At 46.7% G+C, this 15283-nt stretch overlaps 1 protein-coding gene across 2 annotated transcripts; it reads right to left on the bottom strand.

Moving 5' to 3' along the window:
* Positions 1-2462: 2462 nt before the first annotated feature.
* On the bottom strand, positions 2463-10698 carry LOC119968591 (claudin-14-like). 2 transcript variants are annotated; one of them, XM_038801219.1, is made up of 2 exons: positions 10650-10698; positions 2463-3451 (listed from the first exon to the last, which is right to left on the bottom strand). In XM_038801219.1, exon 2 carries the CDS (start codon positions 3355-3357, stop codon positions 2653-2655), a length of 705 nt encoding a protein of 234 aa, XP_038657147.1. In that variant the 5' UTR covers positions 3358-3451; positions 10650-10698; the 3' UTR covers positions 2463-2652. The 2 variants fall into 2 exon arrangements, with proteins under 2 accessions (XP_038657147.1, XP_038657146.1); XM_038801218.1 differs by lacking the exon at positions 10650-10698 and adding an exon at positions 8713-8848.
* Between the last annotated feature and the right edge of the window lie 4585 nt (positions 10699-15283).

The following is a 15283-nucleotide window of genomic DNA, read 5'->3' as shown; positions in this document are numbered from 1 at the left end:
CCAGCAGTGGCCACCGCTTGAGCATGGCGCTGCTGGGACTACAGAACTGCCAGCCAATCTGATTGGTCAGCAACCCTCTAAGGCAGGACTACCTCCCTAGATGGAGGTGGACGTTTCAATCTAAGACGAGTGTCATGCTGCCAGAGTATAATGGCTGCGTGACAGTGGATAATTGGTGGGTGGGCTCCCTACCAACTTGAAATGAAATGAAAATGAAAATCGCTTATTGTCACGAGTAGGCTTCAATGAAGTTACTGTGAAAAGCCCCTAGTTGCCACATTCCGGTGCCTGTCCGGGGAGGCTGGTATGGGAATCGAACCGTGCTGCTGGCCTGCTTGGTCTGCTTCAAAAGCCAGCGATTTAGCCCAGTGAGCTAAACCAGCCCCATTGGTGAATACGGTGTTCTGTAAAATCCAGCCCATGGAATCTCCCCATCCAGCTCTTGTAAGCGACAACTAGGCCGACTCTAGATTGTAACATATATCTGGTACACTGTGCTAAACCACTAGTACACTCAAGAGACATGGAACAAATCCTGTGCAGAAGGAACGTGCAGGGATACCAAGATAACCAACAAACCTTGTTCATAATTGGAAGGCTGACAATTTTGCCTGTTATCATTTTTGGTCAATTTCATTCATTAGCAATCTTTTGCAAGCTATGCACAATTGATTTAAATTTGCAGTCAATTTGTTTGTTTCTTAATTGTACTGAAGTGCTGGTATTGATTAATGGCTGCTAACAACATTGCTGGTTGCGTTTTAGCAGAAGCGCATCTTAATTTTGGAGTGTGCTCCATTTACTCCCAATATACAGCTCGATTAATCTGAAGCACTTTGTAATCAATTACACTAATCTCTTTTAGAGTAGTAGTGAAGTAATGTAAAGTTCACAGCACAATGCCAAATACAATTGACCACTAATATTGATTTATCCACTCCTATCCATTATTAATTATCGGTCTGCTCTCCCATTCAATGCTGAATATAGCACCAATCTAATCTTCTATCTAATTTACACCAGTCTAATCTCTTGGTTTGGGTCACTGTCTGTGCGGAGTCTGCATGTTCTCCCTGTGTCTGCGTGGGTTTCCTCCCACAAGTCCCGAAAGACGTGCTTGTTAGGTGAATTGGGCATTCTGAATTCTCCTTCAGTGTACCCGAACAGGCGCGGAGTGTGGCGACTAGGGGATTTTCACAGTAACTTCATTGCAGTGTTAATGGAAAGCCTACTTGTGACACTAATAAAGATTATTATTCTGATGCGGTAATTGCATTTTTGATGAATAAATAAAAAAGGAGATAAATGCATTTTGTTGAGGTATGTGATCCCCATTCTTCCAGGTGCACTGTGTATGACTGTGTACATTAGTTTGCGTTTTTGGTAAAATGGTATTGCAAACAGCAAAGTAGTTTCTTCATTGTTTTACCTGCTTCACCTCTTTGATTACTGATGATCGGTTGTCTGATAAAATGGTGTGTAACACAGGTGAAATTGGTGCACTTCAGCATGATGGGAACATCAGCAACATTGTCAGGAAACTCATCATGAACAACTTGACTGATTGGAATACGGAAATCAGAAGAAAGAAATCTCCACACATAATGAACAATTCCAGCGGGGCACTGCAAGGCAAAGCTGGCAGCATCCGACTATAGTCTGAGATATTGCAGCAATACACATGGCCACTCGTGACGTAATACCCTGCCTTGGCCACCTTGATGTAAAATTACAGTTGTTGATCTATACTCAGACATACGAAAGAAGAAAATAGAAACCAGATACAGATTCTTTCACATTTAGTTGATTGCTTTTTCTGTTTATATCAATAAATGACATCTCTTGACCCTTAACTCGAAAAGTTGCAACTAACTTGGTTCTTGGTATTTGTCATACAGAGAAGTGAAAGATAAATATTACTTTGTTCATTAAGTATTCTTATCAACTATTAACCGAAACGCTTAATAAAAATAGAGTTACTCTCAAATTCTAAACGACTCGCTCAAACAGAAAAGTATCATGAAAGCAAACTGGAATGTGACCTAAAGATTCACACAAAATTAACATTTCAAGGCCACATATTCCTTTTGACATTATTCCAGTTTCAAACAAATTTGGATTACAAATGTTATCCTTCAAACCTGATCTGTTAAATAAGCACCAAAGGGTAGGTTTTTAACCAAGCATTTCCGACTGAAGAACTTTGCACAGCTTTTACACAGAACATATTTTTAAGTTAATAAAAGACACTGAAGCCTTTTGAGAGAATAATTAATACATTTCTCCACTTACTTTAGTTTCCAAGAAATCTCGACAGCAAAATATCATGTTTCCAGTATTCAAGGCACAAATATGACTTCATTACCTGTAACTGAAGACCCACTCTGAACACCTCAATGCAAAGATACAAATGTTCACATTTTGCTCAATGCTGATACTTTTGTATACACAAGTACACAAGATCAATGAAAACATGCCACCCTCCAAATAAAGAGACTTGGTTCTTCCGCAGAACTAGAACCCTCCTTTTTATATTTTGTTTATTCACAAAGTGCGGAGCAATTATGTCTGGGAACTTTGAAATTAAGTATTTCTATTCTAGATCTGGTTTTATAAAAACAAAGAAAGGTTTGGATTCTTTCTTTGCCATGCTTACACATAGTCATGTAAACGGTAGCTGCTGTGTGAGGCTGATGGTTGTGAAGTTGGGCTGCCCATACACACAGCTGGTGGCCTACACTGAGGTGCAGTCTGTACAAATGAAGCCCGTGGTTGATAGGGCCAGCCATTTCTCTGCTGAGGGCAGGACAAGCAGAGGAGAGTCCCTCCAATGAGCAGCATGCTTGTTGACATAAAGCCAATGTACAAAGCCTCTCCCATTTCATATTTTGTTCCGGGTGGAATCATCGGGTTGTAGAAGTCTCGTATCAGGTCGTTGGTTGACCAGGACACTGGAATGAGGCACATGATGGCAGCAAGGATGTAACAGATTCCACCGGAGACGGCAATGTTATTCTTGGATGAAGATTCCTTCAAGCACACAGTGCACTTCATACCCATGATGGAAATGCAAGTGGCCAGTGCAGAAAGCAAGCAGGAAATGACCATCATAGCACGGGCTGCCTGGAGGTCTGGAGGCAGTGCCAGCTGTGAACGATGGACTTGGCATTGGTAGATGCCAGTACTTTGCCAGACACATTCCATCCAAAGTCCTTTCATGAACTCCATGGCCATGATGATATCGGCACCCACGTGGGCTGTTCTGCGCCAGTGTGGTAAGACAGTGGCGACCAAGGTTCCAAACAGGCCAAAGAGGCCAAGAAAAAAACCAATGATCTGAATTCCCATGTGAGCCATTTTGCCTCAATTTCTTACTTCCTGGTTGTAGTTACTGAATGTAACAGAAATAGCAGCTTTCCTGTGAAGGTCCTGTTCCTGCTGCATGTGAAACCTATTAACAATAATGGAATAATAAAAGTTAGCAAATAAGGTTTGATGCAAATATATATTGCTTAAATATATTTTCTGAACTGCTTAATAATTAGTGCTCTTGCTTAGGACTTTATTTGTACTAATTTGGATAGCAAGTTAACAGTGTGTCTGAAACTATACTGAGGCCTGAACTCGTGCTATGACAGGGTGGGTCATTGGCTTATCCAATATGGCATTGAAGACACAAATTGAGTCCCGCCCTCAAACACAGCTTCCACCATTTTCACACTTTGGACATGTAAAACTACAGCTCCCTTAACCAATCAGGAGAAGATCTAAAGTTTGCTAAGTTCCTTGGAGAGGTACGTTACCCTCTCAAATAAGTCCAACGACCCCTTTGGATAACGCTGCAAAGTTGTTGCGACAGCCAAGGTAGTGGCAAAAATTTCAATGGCAGGTGCCTGGCTTTACAATAGATACATAGAAGATAGGAGCAGGAGGAGGCCTTTTGGCCCTTCGAGCCTGCTCCACCATTCATCACAATCATGGCTGATCATCCAACTCAATAGCCTAGTCTTGCTTTCTCCTCATAGCCTTTGATCCCATTCTCCCCAAGTGCTATATCCAGCCGCCTCTTGAATATATTCAAAGTTTTAGCATCAACTACTTCCTGTGGTAATGAATTCCACAGGCTCACCAGTCTTTGGGTGAAGAAATGTCTTCTCATCTCTGTCCGAAATGGTTTACCCTGAATCCTCAGACTGTGACCCCTGGTTCTGGACACACCCATCATTGGGAACATCCTCCCTGCATCTATCCTGCTTAATCCTGTAAGAATTTTATAAGTCTCTATGAGATCCCCCCTCATTCTTCTGAACTCCAGCGAGAACAATCCCAACCTAGTCAATCTTTCCTCATATGACAGTCCCGTCATCCCTGGAATCAGTTTGGTAAACCTTCGCTGTACTCCCTCAAGAGCAAGAACATCCTTTCTCAGCAACATATCCCTTCTTTTGTACTCGAAACCTCTCGCAATGAAGGCTAACATACCATTCGCCTTCTTTACCGCCTGCTGCACCTGCACGCTTACCTTCAGCGAATGGTGCACAAGGACACCCAGGTCCCACTGCACACTCCCCTCTCTCAATTTACAACCATTCAGGTAGTAATCTGCCTTCCTGTTTTTGCTTCCAAAGTGAATAACCTCACACTTATCCAAATTATACTGCATCTGCCATTGATTTGCCCACTCGTCCAACCTGTCCAGATCATGCTGTAGGATCCCTGCATCCTCATCACAATTCACCCTCCCACTCAGCTTGGTATCATCTGCAAACTTTGAGATGTTACATTTTGTTCCCTCATCCAAATCATTAATATATATTGTGAATAGCTGGGGTCCCAGCACCGATCCCTGTGGTACCCCACTAGTTACTGCCTGCCAATTTGAAAAAGACCCATTAATTCCTACTCTTTGTTTCCTCTCTGCCAACCAGTTTTCTATCCACCTCAATATACTGCCCCAACCCCATGCGCTTTAATTTTGCGCAATAATCTCTTGTGCAGAACTTTGTCAAATGCCTTCTGAAAGTCCAAATATACCACATCGACTGGCTCCCCCTTGTCAACTGTACTGGTCACATCTTCAAAGAATTCCAACAGATTTGTCAAACATGAGATCCCCTTCATACATCCATGCTGACTCTGACTGATCCTGCCACTGCTTTCTAAATATTACGCTATGAAGTCCTAGATAATGGATTCAAGCATTTTCCCACTACCGATGTTAGGCTTCCTGGTCTATAACCCAAGGGAGGAGGGCAGAGCTGCTGGATCTGGAAAGGCAACATTTACCCCGTTCCTGACTCAGACAACCAGGTGTTCCGGAGAAGAGCCAAAATGGGGATGGGACCTTCAAACATTGGCAACATCAGGAAAATAACCACCATGAGGCCAGAGGGGAAACCAGGATAGGGAATAGAGGCAATGCAGTGAGGGGGGGATCTTATTGAAACTTACAGGATACTGCGAGGCCTGGATAGTGTAGATGGGGAGAGGATGTTTTACTTGTAGGAAAAACTAGAACCAGAGGACACCATCTCAGACTAAAGGGACGATCCTTTAAAACAGAGATGAGGAGGAATTTCTTCAGCCAGAGGGGGTGAATCTGTGGAACACTTTGCCGCAGAAGGTGGTGGAGGCCAAATCACTGAGTGTCTTTCAGACAGAGAGAGATAGGTTCTTGATTAATAAAGGGATCAGGGGTTATGGGGAGAAGGCAGGAGAATGGGGATGAGAAAAGTATCAGCCATGATTGAATGGCGGAGCAGACTCGATGGGCTGAGTGGCCTAATTCTGCTCCTATGTCTTATGGTCTTATGGTCTTATAGTGCACACCAGGGAGGAGCAGCAGGGGCAGAAGGGCAACCAGGTTTTACCCTGAGGTAAGGGTGTACAGTGTTATGGGCCAGGGTTTAGATAACCCCAAAGTGTATCATGGAGTTCACCTGACCCACAACGTTTAATAGATTGTGGTATGGGGAGCACACGGCCCACTCTACAGGAGTGGTACAGCAGAAATGGAAAAGCATTTTTTAAAGCAAAACAATGTTTATTCTATCAACTCAAGTTAACCTTTTTAAAACATACAGTGAACATCTTAGCAACCATCAATTCAAATACATCCCCCAAAGAATACAACACGAAGTAATGCTTAAGCTGTCCTTTTAACATCCATAAGACACATCAGGTTAAAATCACTACTGAGAGCAGTTCTTAGTTTTAAATCACCAAAAGATCGATTTACAGTCTTTAGATTACGGAGAGAGAGACTAATACCTCTTCTGGCTGTGACTGCAGCTATCCAGTTCTGAAAATGAAACTAAAATACACCCTGCAGCAAACAGCCTAAAACAAAAGTAAAAAGCTGACAGACAGACCAGCTCCACCCACATTCTGACATCACTGATAAACACTCATTTCTTAAAGGTACATTTCTTAAACACCCATTTCTTAAAGGTACTGTCACATGACAACAGACCTTGGAGGTCATACCTCAGTATGACTGAAAACCAATGCAGCAGATGGCTGATCTACGCTGAGAAATGGGCATGGGCATTGGCTCATCGGGAAAGTACATTAACTTCATGATGGATGTGATGTCTCAGACACAGAGAGACATGGGGTTTGCAATTTTGACAGGCTTCCCTCAGATGCAATGGTCTATCTACTGTACCCATGAGAAAGTTTCATCTCATTAACTGGACATCTTGGAGAACGTAAAGTAATTCCACTCCCTGAATGTTCGGGTACTTTGTGACCACAGCAAGGTTTTCCTGCAAGTCTATGCAAGATTCCCAAGTAACTGCCTCTAATCATTCATACTGAGGAGTTCCCAGCTGCCTCAGCTTTTCAGGCACTTGCACAGATCCGCGGATCCAGGAGTGCTAGAGAGCGGACTGTTCACATTCTCAAAATGCACTTCAGGTGCGTTGGCCACTCAGGTGGAGCTCCACAGTATTCCCCTACAATTGTATTCAAATAGCTGTGCTGTGCTGCTGGCTACACAGTATGGCGCAGTGCTGGGGACCTGCAACAGGAAGGGGACAAAGCCTTGTCCAAATCTCCGATATTTGAGGAGGAGGAGGATGAGGGAGAGAGAGAGGTGGAGGAAGTCCCCGTTCATTCTCAGAGGCCTGCCCATGTGGCCATGGCTGATTTTATGCTGGAGCGGATCGTCGCCAGAAGAATACTGATCCAAAGTAGATTCACCCAGGGTTCTGAAATCTAAAGGGGCTGGATTCTCCGCTCCGCCGCACCACATTTTTGTTTCAGGACACCGGCGGGGTGCTCCGTTATGCCGGCTGGCCAACGGGGTTTCCCATTGTGGGGCAGCCCCACGCCATCAGGAAACCTCTGGGCTGCAAGCTAAACAGAGCACCCCGCCGGCAGAGAATCCAGCCCCTTATTTTTACCAATCCCTGGTGAGCTGCTCCCACACAACGGGCGGGGTTCAGCAACCGCATTGTGCCGAGCACGAATCGGAGAATGCTGGGTGATCAGCAGGAGAGGGCAAAATCCAGATTCGCATCTCCCGGGAATGACCCAACTCCCCAGCGGGAGGTCACCCGGGCGTTGTTTGGCTCTCCTTTTTAAAAACGGGAAGCTGGCCGTTTAAAACACAAAATATTTTCAATTCTCAACTGCCTCCTCAAAGGCAAAGGTGTCAGGTCTCAGAGGATGATTAGTGACTTCATGTCCAGCAGATTTTGATGTCTGAACGATGTGCCTAGAGGGTCAGTATCATTGAGGCAGCTGCCAATAACCAAATAGTAAAGAGAAGGGCTTCACCACTGAGAATCCTCTCGTAGCCAAAATGTGAGTGTCTGGATGAGCAGAGGGCAGCTGAGCACAGCCTCCCTAACGTTCCATACCGAGGTCTCTAGTCTATGGGTTCCTGAACTGGCCGGGGCGAGTGTGCCAGCACAATTGGCTCGCTGGATGCCACTCGGAGAGAATGCGGGATAGTCATGGTAAGGTTAGGGGAGGCTTGAGGGATTTGAGAAGGAATGGAAATATCAAATGTTCACTATTAAAACATGTTACACCTGATACAAGTGAAGCCTCTGTCACGTGAATCTTCACAGTGGGTCTGCCTGCACCCCCACCCCCTGCTGCCCTCTGCTCCCCCACCCCCTGCCCACGGGCACAGTGATCCAAGGTCAAACACCCCCGATGCACATCCTGTTCAGAGGATGGGTGTGAATGTGCTGTCAGCAGAAAGACAGGAGTCAGACTTTGGCATCAACTGTGGAGCACCAGAGTTAACCTCACACTAAGTGATCATCACCCTCCTGCCTTGTATATTGACAGTGCCGACACAGGCCCATCAGGCTTGGAAGGTGGAACAGGTAGTCGAGGGAGCGGGGGGTGGGGGGGGTGGGGGGGGGTTTGATGGAGGGGGCAGTGTGGGAGGGTCGGGGAATTGCGGGGGGGAGGAAGGAGGGAAATGGGTGAGAAGGAGGGAACTGGCGGGCCTTTCCTAAGTCTTTGAAATATATTAAGAAAATTATTTCCTACAATCTGCAATTTAACAGCATTTGTGTGTTTAACCAACTCCAGTAGAGTTGTTCTGAGATTGATGCTCCCAAGTAACTATTCATTTGAAGACTAGGCCCCTGATTTTTGAGTTTCCCCACACTCCACCTCCGTCAGCCCTCCATGGAGGAAGATCACTCTCCTTCTCTTCCCAGGCTTTCTTATGAGTAGTGAGCGACTTACCCAACAACAACCCTCCTGACTGTCTAGCTAATTCTTTGCAAGGGAATCACTTTATATTGATACTTGTGACAACATGATATCAGCTGTTGATCTGGAAGTGCCTGGTTAATCATTGGAGTGGTTCACCTCTTCCGCCAAGTCAATGTCTGTGATACAAAAGACAAAAAAGTTTGTTTAGTTATACACACGGTAATGTTTGTCCTTGCCAAAGTGAGTGTCAAGGCGTTCAGTAAGGAAAGACAAGTTGAAACTATAAGTAGAGAACCACGTCCAGTCTTTACCAACGATCTTTTGCCAGTTCCCCATCAACCTAACCCTCTCCAACGAGCTGTGTTATCTGTTTGCCTATAAATCATACGTCTCCTGGTCCTCCAGGCTCGTGGTTTTCACTGTCCATGGCCCATTCTCAATTGTCCTCTTGTGGCGCTGATTTATGATCATTTTTCCCTTGGTGGGCAGAAAAGACAATTTTAGAGGCAAGTGAGCATCATGGAGGCATGTCCCATCAGGCAAGCTGTGATGATGGGAGGCGAGGCTTTGTAGTCCTTTTAAATCAGTTTGTTTTGTAAACTTGCAGAAACCTGTAGACCGGTTCAGTGAGCAGAGAACGTTATTCTGAATAATAGAACATAGAACATAGAACAGTACAGCACAGAACAGGCCCTTCGGCCCTCAATGTTGTGCCGAGCCATGATCACCCTACTCAAACCCACGTATCCACCCTATACCCGTAACCCGACAACCCCCCTTTAACCTTACTTTTTAGGACACTACGGGCAATTTATCATGGCCAATCCACCTAACCCGCACATCTTTGGACTGTGGGAGGAAACCGGAGTACCCGGAGGAAACCCACGCACACAGGGGGAGGACGTGCAGACTCCACACAGACAGTGACCCAAAAGGGAATCGAACCTGGGACCCTGGAGCTGTGAAGCATTTATGCTAACCACCATGCTACCCTGCTGCCCCAAACAGGGTTACAGGGTTATGAGGAGGTTACTCTTTCAGGGAGTCCCCCGAAAACTCACGCGCTGGACAAAAAAATCAATGAGGTTCCTTAGTGGTAGCTGTGGTTGGTGACATGTTTTAGCATCAAGGCCTTAGTTTCATTTAGTCACAGTTGTGAGATCACTGAACCTTCCCCCAGCTACTGCAGTTCTTGGCTTGGTGAAAGTCACTTCTACTGGCAGCACCTTTGTGGCTGGGTTGGAAAATTAGGATACCCTTATAGCTGCTACTCTGATCATTTTACTGAGACTTGTTATTGTCCTTTAATGAAATGAAATGAATGAAAAAATGAAAATCGCTTATTTTCACGAGTAGGCTTCAATGAAGTTACTGTGAAAAGCCCCTAGTCGCCACATTCCGGCGCCTGTATGGGGAGGCTGGTACGGGATAATTAGCAGCAAGCTCCGAAAACCTTTAAAAGTTTCAGCAGAATTGTAATCTCATTGCCTCGTGTAGCAGTAAACCATTGGATAGAGGAATATAGATCCAGGCAGAGGCCATTCAGCCCCTCGAACCTCCTCTGACAATCAGTGAGATTGTGGCCTTGGCTCCATTTCTTTTATATCTGAGCAATAGCAGATAAACTCTTGCCCTCAGATTTAAAATGATCAACTGAGCCTTTTGTGGGAGAGACTTTTGCACTTATACCAGCCTCTGCCTGAGATGTTTTCTAACTCTGCTGCTGGCTGTGATTTTAAAGTTCTGACCCATGTCCTGGACTCCCCCACCATGAAAGGCTGACGAGAGCAGTGTGAGGGGGGAAGAGCAGGAAGCTAGCAGGGGTTTCACATTAGTGTCATCTGGGTTGCTGCAACTTCCTGTTCGCCAGGGGGACGTCTAGCCACAACGTTTCAGAGTCAGAGTAAGGTCGCAATTTGGGATAATTACAGATCAAAACAAAGAGCAAAAGTGTGTAAAAGACATACCTCTGTCGCAGCGCATTACCCATAAGAACTGAACTTAGCTCTGTTATTGAGCCTAGGAACTGCTTAATGTGTGTTATTGCTCGTTGCAATTTATTTTTAGGTGACACTACTTGTGCTATTAATAGATTTCTGAGCAATTTAAAACCAGCACTTAGAGGGTAATGGTCTCAATTGATTTTTATGCTCCGCATGTTTCGCACAGTTAGTTCAGGATTTTTGTCAGTTTTAATCCCTCTGATAATTAGCAATTAACTTTTCCAGTTTTCCATTTTCATTACAAGCAAAAAACATGATGGAAATGCCGGAACTGGCTGATTCTGATGACAGGTTCGACCTGGTTTTAATTGGTCTGCTGTACTTTTCCGATATTTTTTACTCTTGTACCAGGTTTTCAGCACTGAAAGGGAAATCGAGGTTTCAACATTAATTTGAATGATAAAGGTGTTGACCTATTCGTGACCATGACCTGGAGATAGTTTTTGTGTATCATCTTAATACCTGCGTTTTGTTTGAAGTTAGAACTTATTAAAGTGCAGCGTAGGAGACTGTTAAATAAGTTAAGAGCCCATGGTGTTTAGGGTAAGATCCTGGCATGGATAGAGGATTGGCTGACTGGCAGAAGGCAGAGAATGGGGATAAAGGGGTGGTTTTCAGGATGGAGCCAGTGACTAGTGGTGTGCCTCAGGGGACAGTGCTGGGACCACAACTGTGATGATCGGAATACCTTGCCCCTTTAAGAGGCTTGGCATTGCCCCTTTAAGAGACTTGGAACCCTGGAGGACTCCGCCTCTGGCTACGCCCCCTGGGAAACAGTATTTAAGATGAGACTCCATTTTGCGAGCACACTTCTCTTGGATGCTGCCATTATTCAATGCTTATTAAAGCCTTTGATTACTGACCTAACTTTCGCGTCGTAATTGAGAGTGGCTCAACAACTTTTCATAATATATTTTAACGATCTGGAAGAAGGAACTGAAGGCACTGTTGCTAAGTTTGCAGATGATACAAAGATCCGTAGAGGGGCAGGTAGTATTGAGGAAGCAAGGGGCTGCAGAAGGAATTGGGCTGGCTAGGAAAGTGGGTAAAGAAGTGGCAGATGGAATACAATGTGGAAAAGTTTCAGGTTATGAACTTTGGAAGGAGAAATGGAGGCAGAGACTATTTTCTAAATGGGGAAATGCTTAGAAATCAGAAGCATAAAGCGACTTGGGAGTCCTTGTTCACAATTCTCTTACGGTTAAAGAGCAGGTTCAAATGGCAGTTAGGAAGGGAAATGCAATGTCGAGAGGGCTAGAATACAGGACCAGGGATGTACGTCTGAGGCTGTATAAGGCTCTGGTCAGACCCATTTGGAGTATTGTGAGCAGTTTTGCACCCTGTATCTAAGGAAGGATGTGCTGGCCTTGGAAAGGGTCCAGAGGAGGTTCACAAGAATAATCCCTGGAATGAAGAGCTTGTCGTATGAGGAATGGTTGAGGACTCTGGGTCTGTACTCATTGGAGTTTAGAAGGACGAGGGGGGATCTTAGTGAAACTTACAGGGTACTGCAAGGCCTGGTTAGAGTGGACGTGGAGAGGATGTTTCCACTTGTACGAAAAACTAGAAGCAGAGGACACAATCTCAGACTAAAAGGGACGATCCTTTAAAACAGAGATGAGGAGGAATTTCTTCAGCCAGAGGGTGATGAATCTGTGGAACTCTTTGGGCGGGATTCTCCGACCCCCCCCCCCCCCCCCCCCCCCCCCGCAGGGTTGGAGAATCATCGGGGGGGGGGCAGCGTGAATCCCGCCCCGCCACTCTCGCGCCGACTGCCGAATTCTCTGGCTCCGGTTTTGGGGCGGGGATTGTGCCGCGCCGGTCGGGGGCCGTTGGCAGCCCCCCGATGGGCCGAGCGGCCACCCGTTTCCAGCCAGTCCTGCCGGCGTGAAATGGACAAGATCCATACCGGTGGGACCGGGCTTTGAGGGCGGCTTGCAGAGTCCTCAGGGGGGGGAGGGGCATCCGGCCCCGGGGGGGGGGGGGGGGGGGGGCTCCACGGTGGCCTGGCCTGTGATCGGGGCCCACTGATCTGTGGACAGGCCTGTGCCATGGGGGCGCTCTTTCCCTCCGCGCTGGCCTGTGTAAGGCTCCGCGATGGCTGGCGCGGAGAAGAAACCCGCTGTGCATGCGGCAGAACAAGCTGGCGCTCCTGCGCATGGGCCAACTCGCGCCGGCTGGCAGAGGCTCTTCGCCGCCCGTTTGCGCGGCACCAACCCCTCTAGCGCTGGCCTAGCCCCTGGACGTACGGAGGACTCCGCACCTTCCGGGCGGCCCGATGTCGGAGTGGTTCACGCCACTCTTTGGCGCCGGTACAGTCTGCCCCGCCGGTTGTGGGAAAATCCCGCCCTATGCCGCAGAAGGCTGTGGTGGGCAAATCACTGTCTTTAAGACCGAGATAGATAGGCTCTTGATTAATAAGGGGATCAGGGTTATGGGGAGGAGGCAGGAGAATGGGGATGAGAAAAATATCAGCCATGATTGAATGGCGGAGCAGACTCGATGGGCCGAGTGGCCTAATTCTGTTCCTATATCCTATGTTATAGGATGTAGAGTATTTGCTGAAATGAATGAATCATTATATTGATCGTTTACTTCTCCTTTGATATCTCGATGAAGAATGGAGGCCCACAGAACAAACACCATCACAACTAGAGAAAGAAACAGGAGATTAGCTGCCAATAGGGCAATTCCAAAATAAAAGTAGAAAATGCTGGAAATATACAATGTATCTGTCAGAAAATGCAGGTTAATGTTTCAGGTGGAGGTCATCCGTGAGAATAAGTGTCGATACTTCAAATATTAGTCAGTGTGCTCTGTACAGCATCTTCTACTTAGATTGCAGTATTGATGCTGAACTCAGGTTTTAACAATCTGTAGATTGCAGAAGGATATCTGAGGTAGGTAAAGAAGTGGGACTGCATGAATAGGCAAGGGTCTGGAATTGGTTCAGTACTTAACTTGCACCATGGCAAAAATCATCTTCAGCAGTTGATGCAATTATAAGTTTAAAGAAGCCTGACAAAAGATAGACAGCTTCTTCTCCTGTGTGTGTTCCTGGAGAAGAGAGCACTGGAGACCGACCTGGCGCTGCCATGCAGGGAGAGAACGGTGGCCACCAGCTCTCCCGAAGTCCCCCCCCCCCCACCCTCCCGACAACAGCACATCTTTGGGATGAGTGTGTGGAACAGGGTGACACAGTGAGGAGTGCGCCACCAGCAAGTCAGCCAGGGCCCTCCAGCCCCAGGCACTCCAGAGGACACCCGCCAGGGGAATCAAAGGCCACAGGGCGCGGTAGGCAGCAGGCTGCCTTCACCTCTGATGTTCATCCTGGGGGCACACCTAGATGTGGCGTCATAACACGGACGGCTAAGAAGATTGAGGGTCACTGTGAGGGCAGTGGGGGGGCGGGAGGGGGGGGAGGGGCGGTGCCATAGGTAACTAGGAACCATTAGGGTCATAATTGTACACCATTGAAACAAGTTAAACCTGAGACATGTGAAGCGTCTGTCACGTTATTCTGCACTGTGGGCTGGCCTGCACCTCCGTTTGTCTCCCGCCATCCATACCCCCAGCACCCCCCTCCTCCCTGGGCACGGTGGTCCTAGATCTGCGTCCCCCCCCCCCAAAGGCCGACCATGTGCAGATGGTGGGCGTGAGCGCGCTGTCAGAAAACAGACAGGAGTCAGTCCATGGCATAGATTGAGGAGAACCAGAGTTCAGCTCACAGCGGGTTATCATCACCCTTGTATATTCACCCACTGACAGAGCCATGACAGACCCATTACCCTGGAGTGATGTAACACAGACCCTTAGAGGATGGAACAGGGTGATTAGTGGTGTTGGGAGGGGGGGGGGGGGGCGATCTGGGAATGGTTGCAGGGAGGGAAGGGGGAGAGGGGAGGCGGATCGGTGGGGGAGAGGGACTGGCGGAGGGGCGGTGGATGGGATGCAGAGAGGGGGAGGGATGATGGGAGAAGCGAGGATGAGGGCCTCCCTCGCCCTCCGGACTTGCCAGATCCGCGTTGCTGCTGCCTGGTTATGGTTGCTGGAGGCCAATCAGGACATTGCTGCAGGAGTTCCTCGGGGTAGTGTCCTAGGCTCAATCATCTTCAGTTGCTTCATCAATGACCTCCCTTCTGTTATGGGCCAGGCCTTAGAAACTACAAAGTGTATTATGAAGTTCACCTGACCTACAAATGTTATGTTGAATTTGGCTAGGATGAGCACAAAAGCCTTCACTGCAGGTGTGATTCATCAGACTTCCCAAGCACGTTAATTAAAACAAGGTTTATTCTAAGAATGTGGTTAACATATATATATATATAAAAACACAGCAAGAATGTTTTAGCAATTACAAACATAAAGACAATACAACAGCTACAGTGATCTATGTATATAACACTTAATGAATTCCCCTTAGCTGTTCCAATTCAATAACAAAATCCAAAAAACTAAAACCCCTTTCAAGGGTGTCGCCCAGCACACTGTTTTCTCACTTGACTGGGGCTGGTCCTTTCCCTGAGATTCTGACCCAGTTTGAACCAGCAGATTCAAACTCCTTCCGGAAAGCAATTCTATCTTTAAAGTTACTAAGA

Source organism: Scyliorhinus canicula, chromosome 7 (genome assembly GCF_902713615.1).
Source record: "Scyliorhinus canicula chromosome 7, sScyCan1.1, whole genome shotgun sequence".
In the NCBI taxonomy this organism is placed as follows: Eukaryota; Metazoa; Chordata; class Chondrichthyes; order Carcharhiniformes; family Scyliorhinidae; genus Scyliorhinus; species Scyliorhinus canicula.
This window is presented reverse-complemented; position numbering and strand designations above follow the sequence as displayed.

Coding starts and splice junctions, on each gene's coding strand:
- LOC119968591 (XM_038801219.1), bottom strand. CDS start 3,357: ATGGCTCACATGGGAATTCAGATCATTGGTTTTTTTCTTGGCCTCTTT.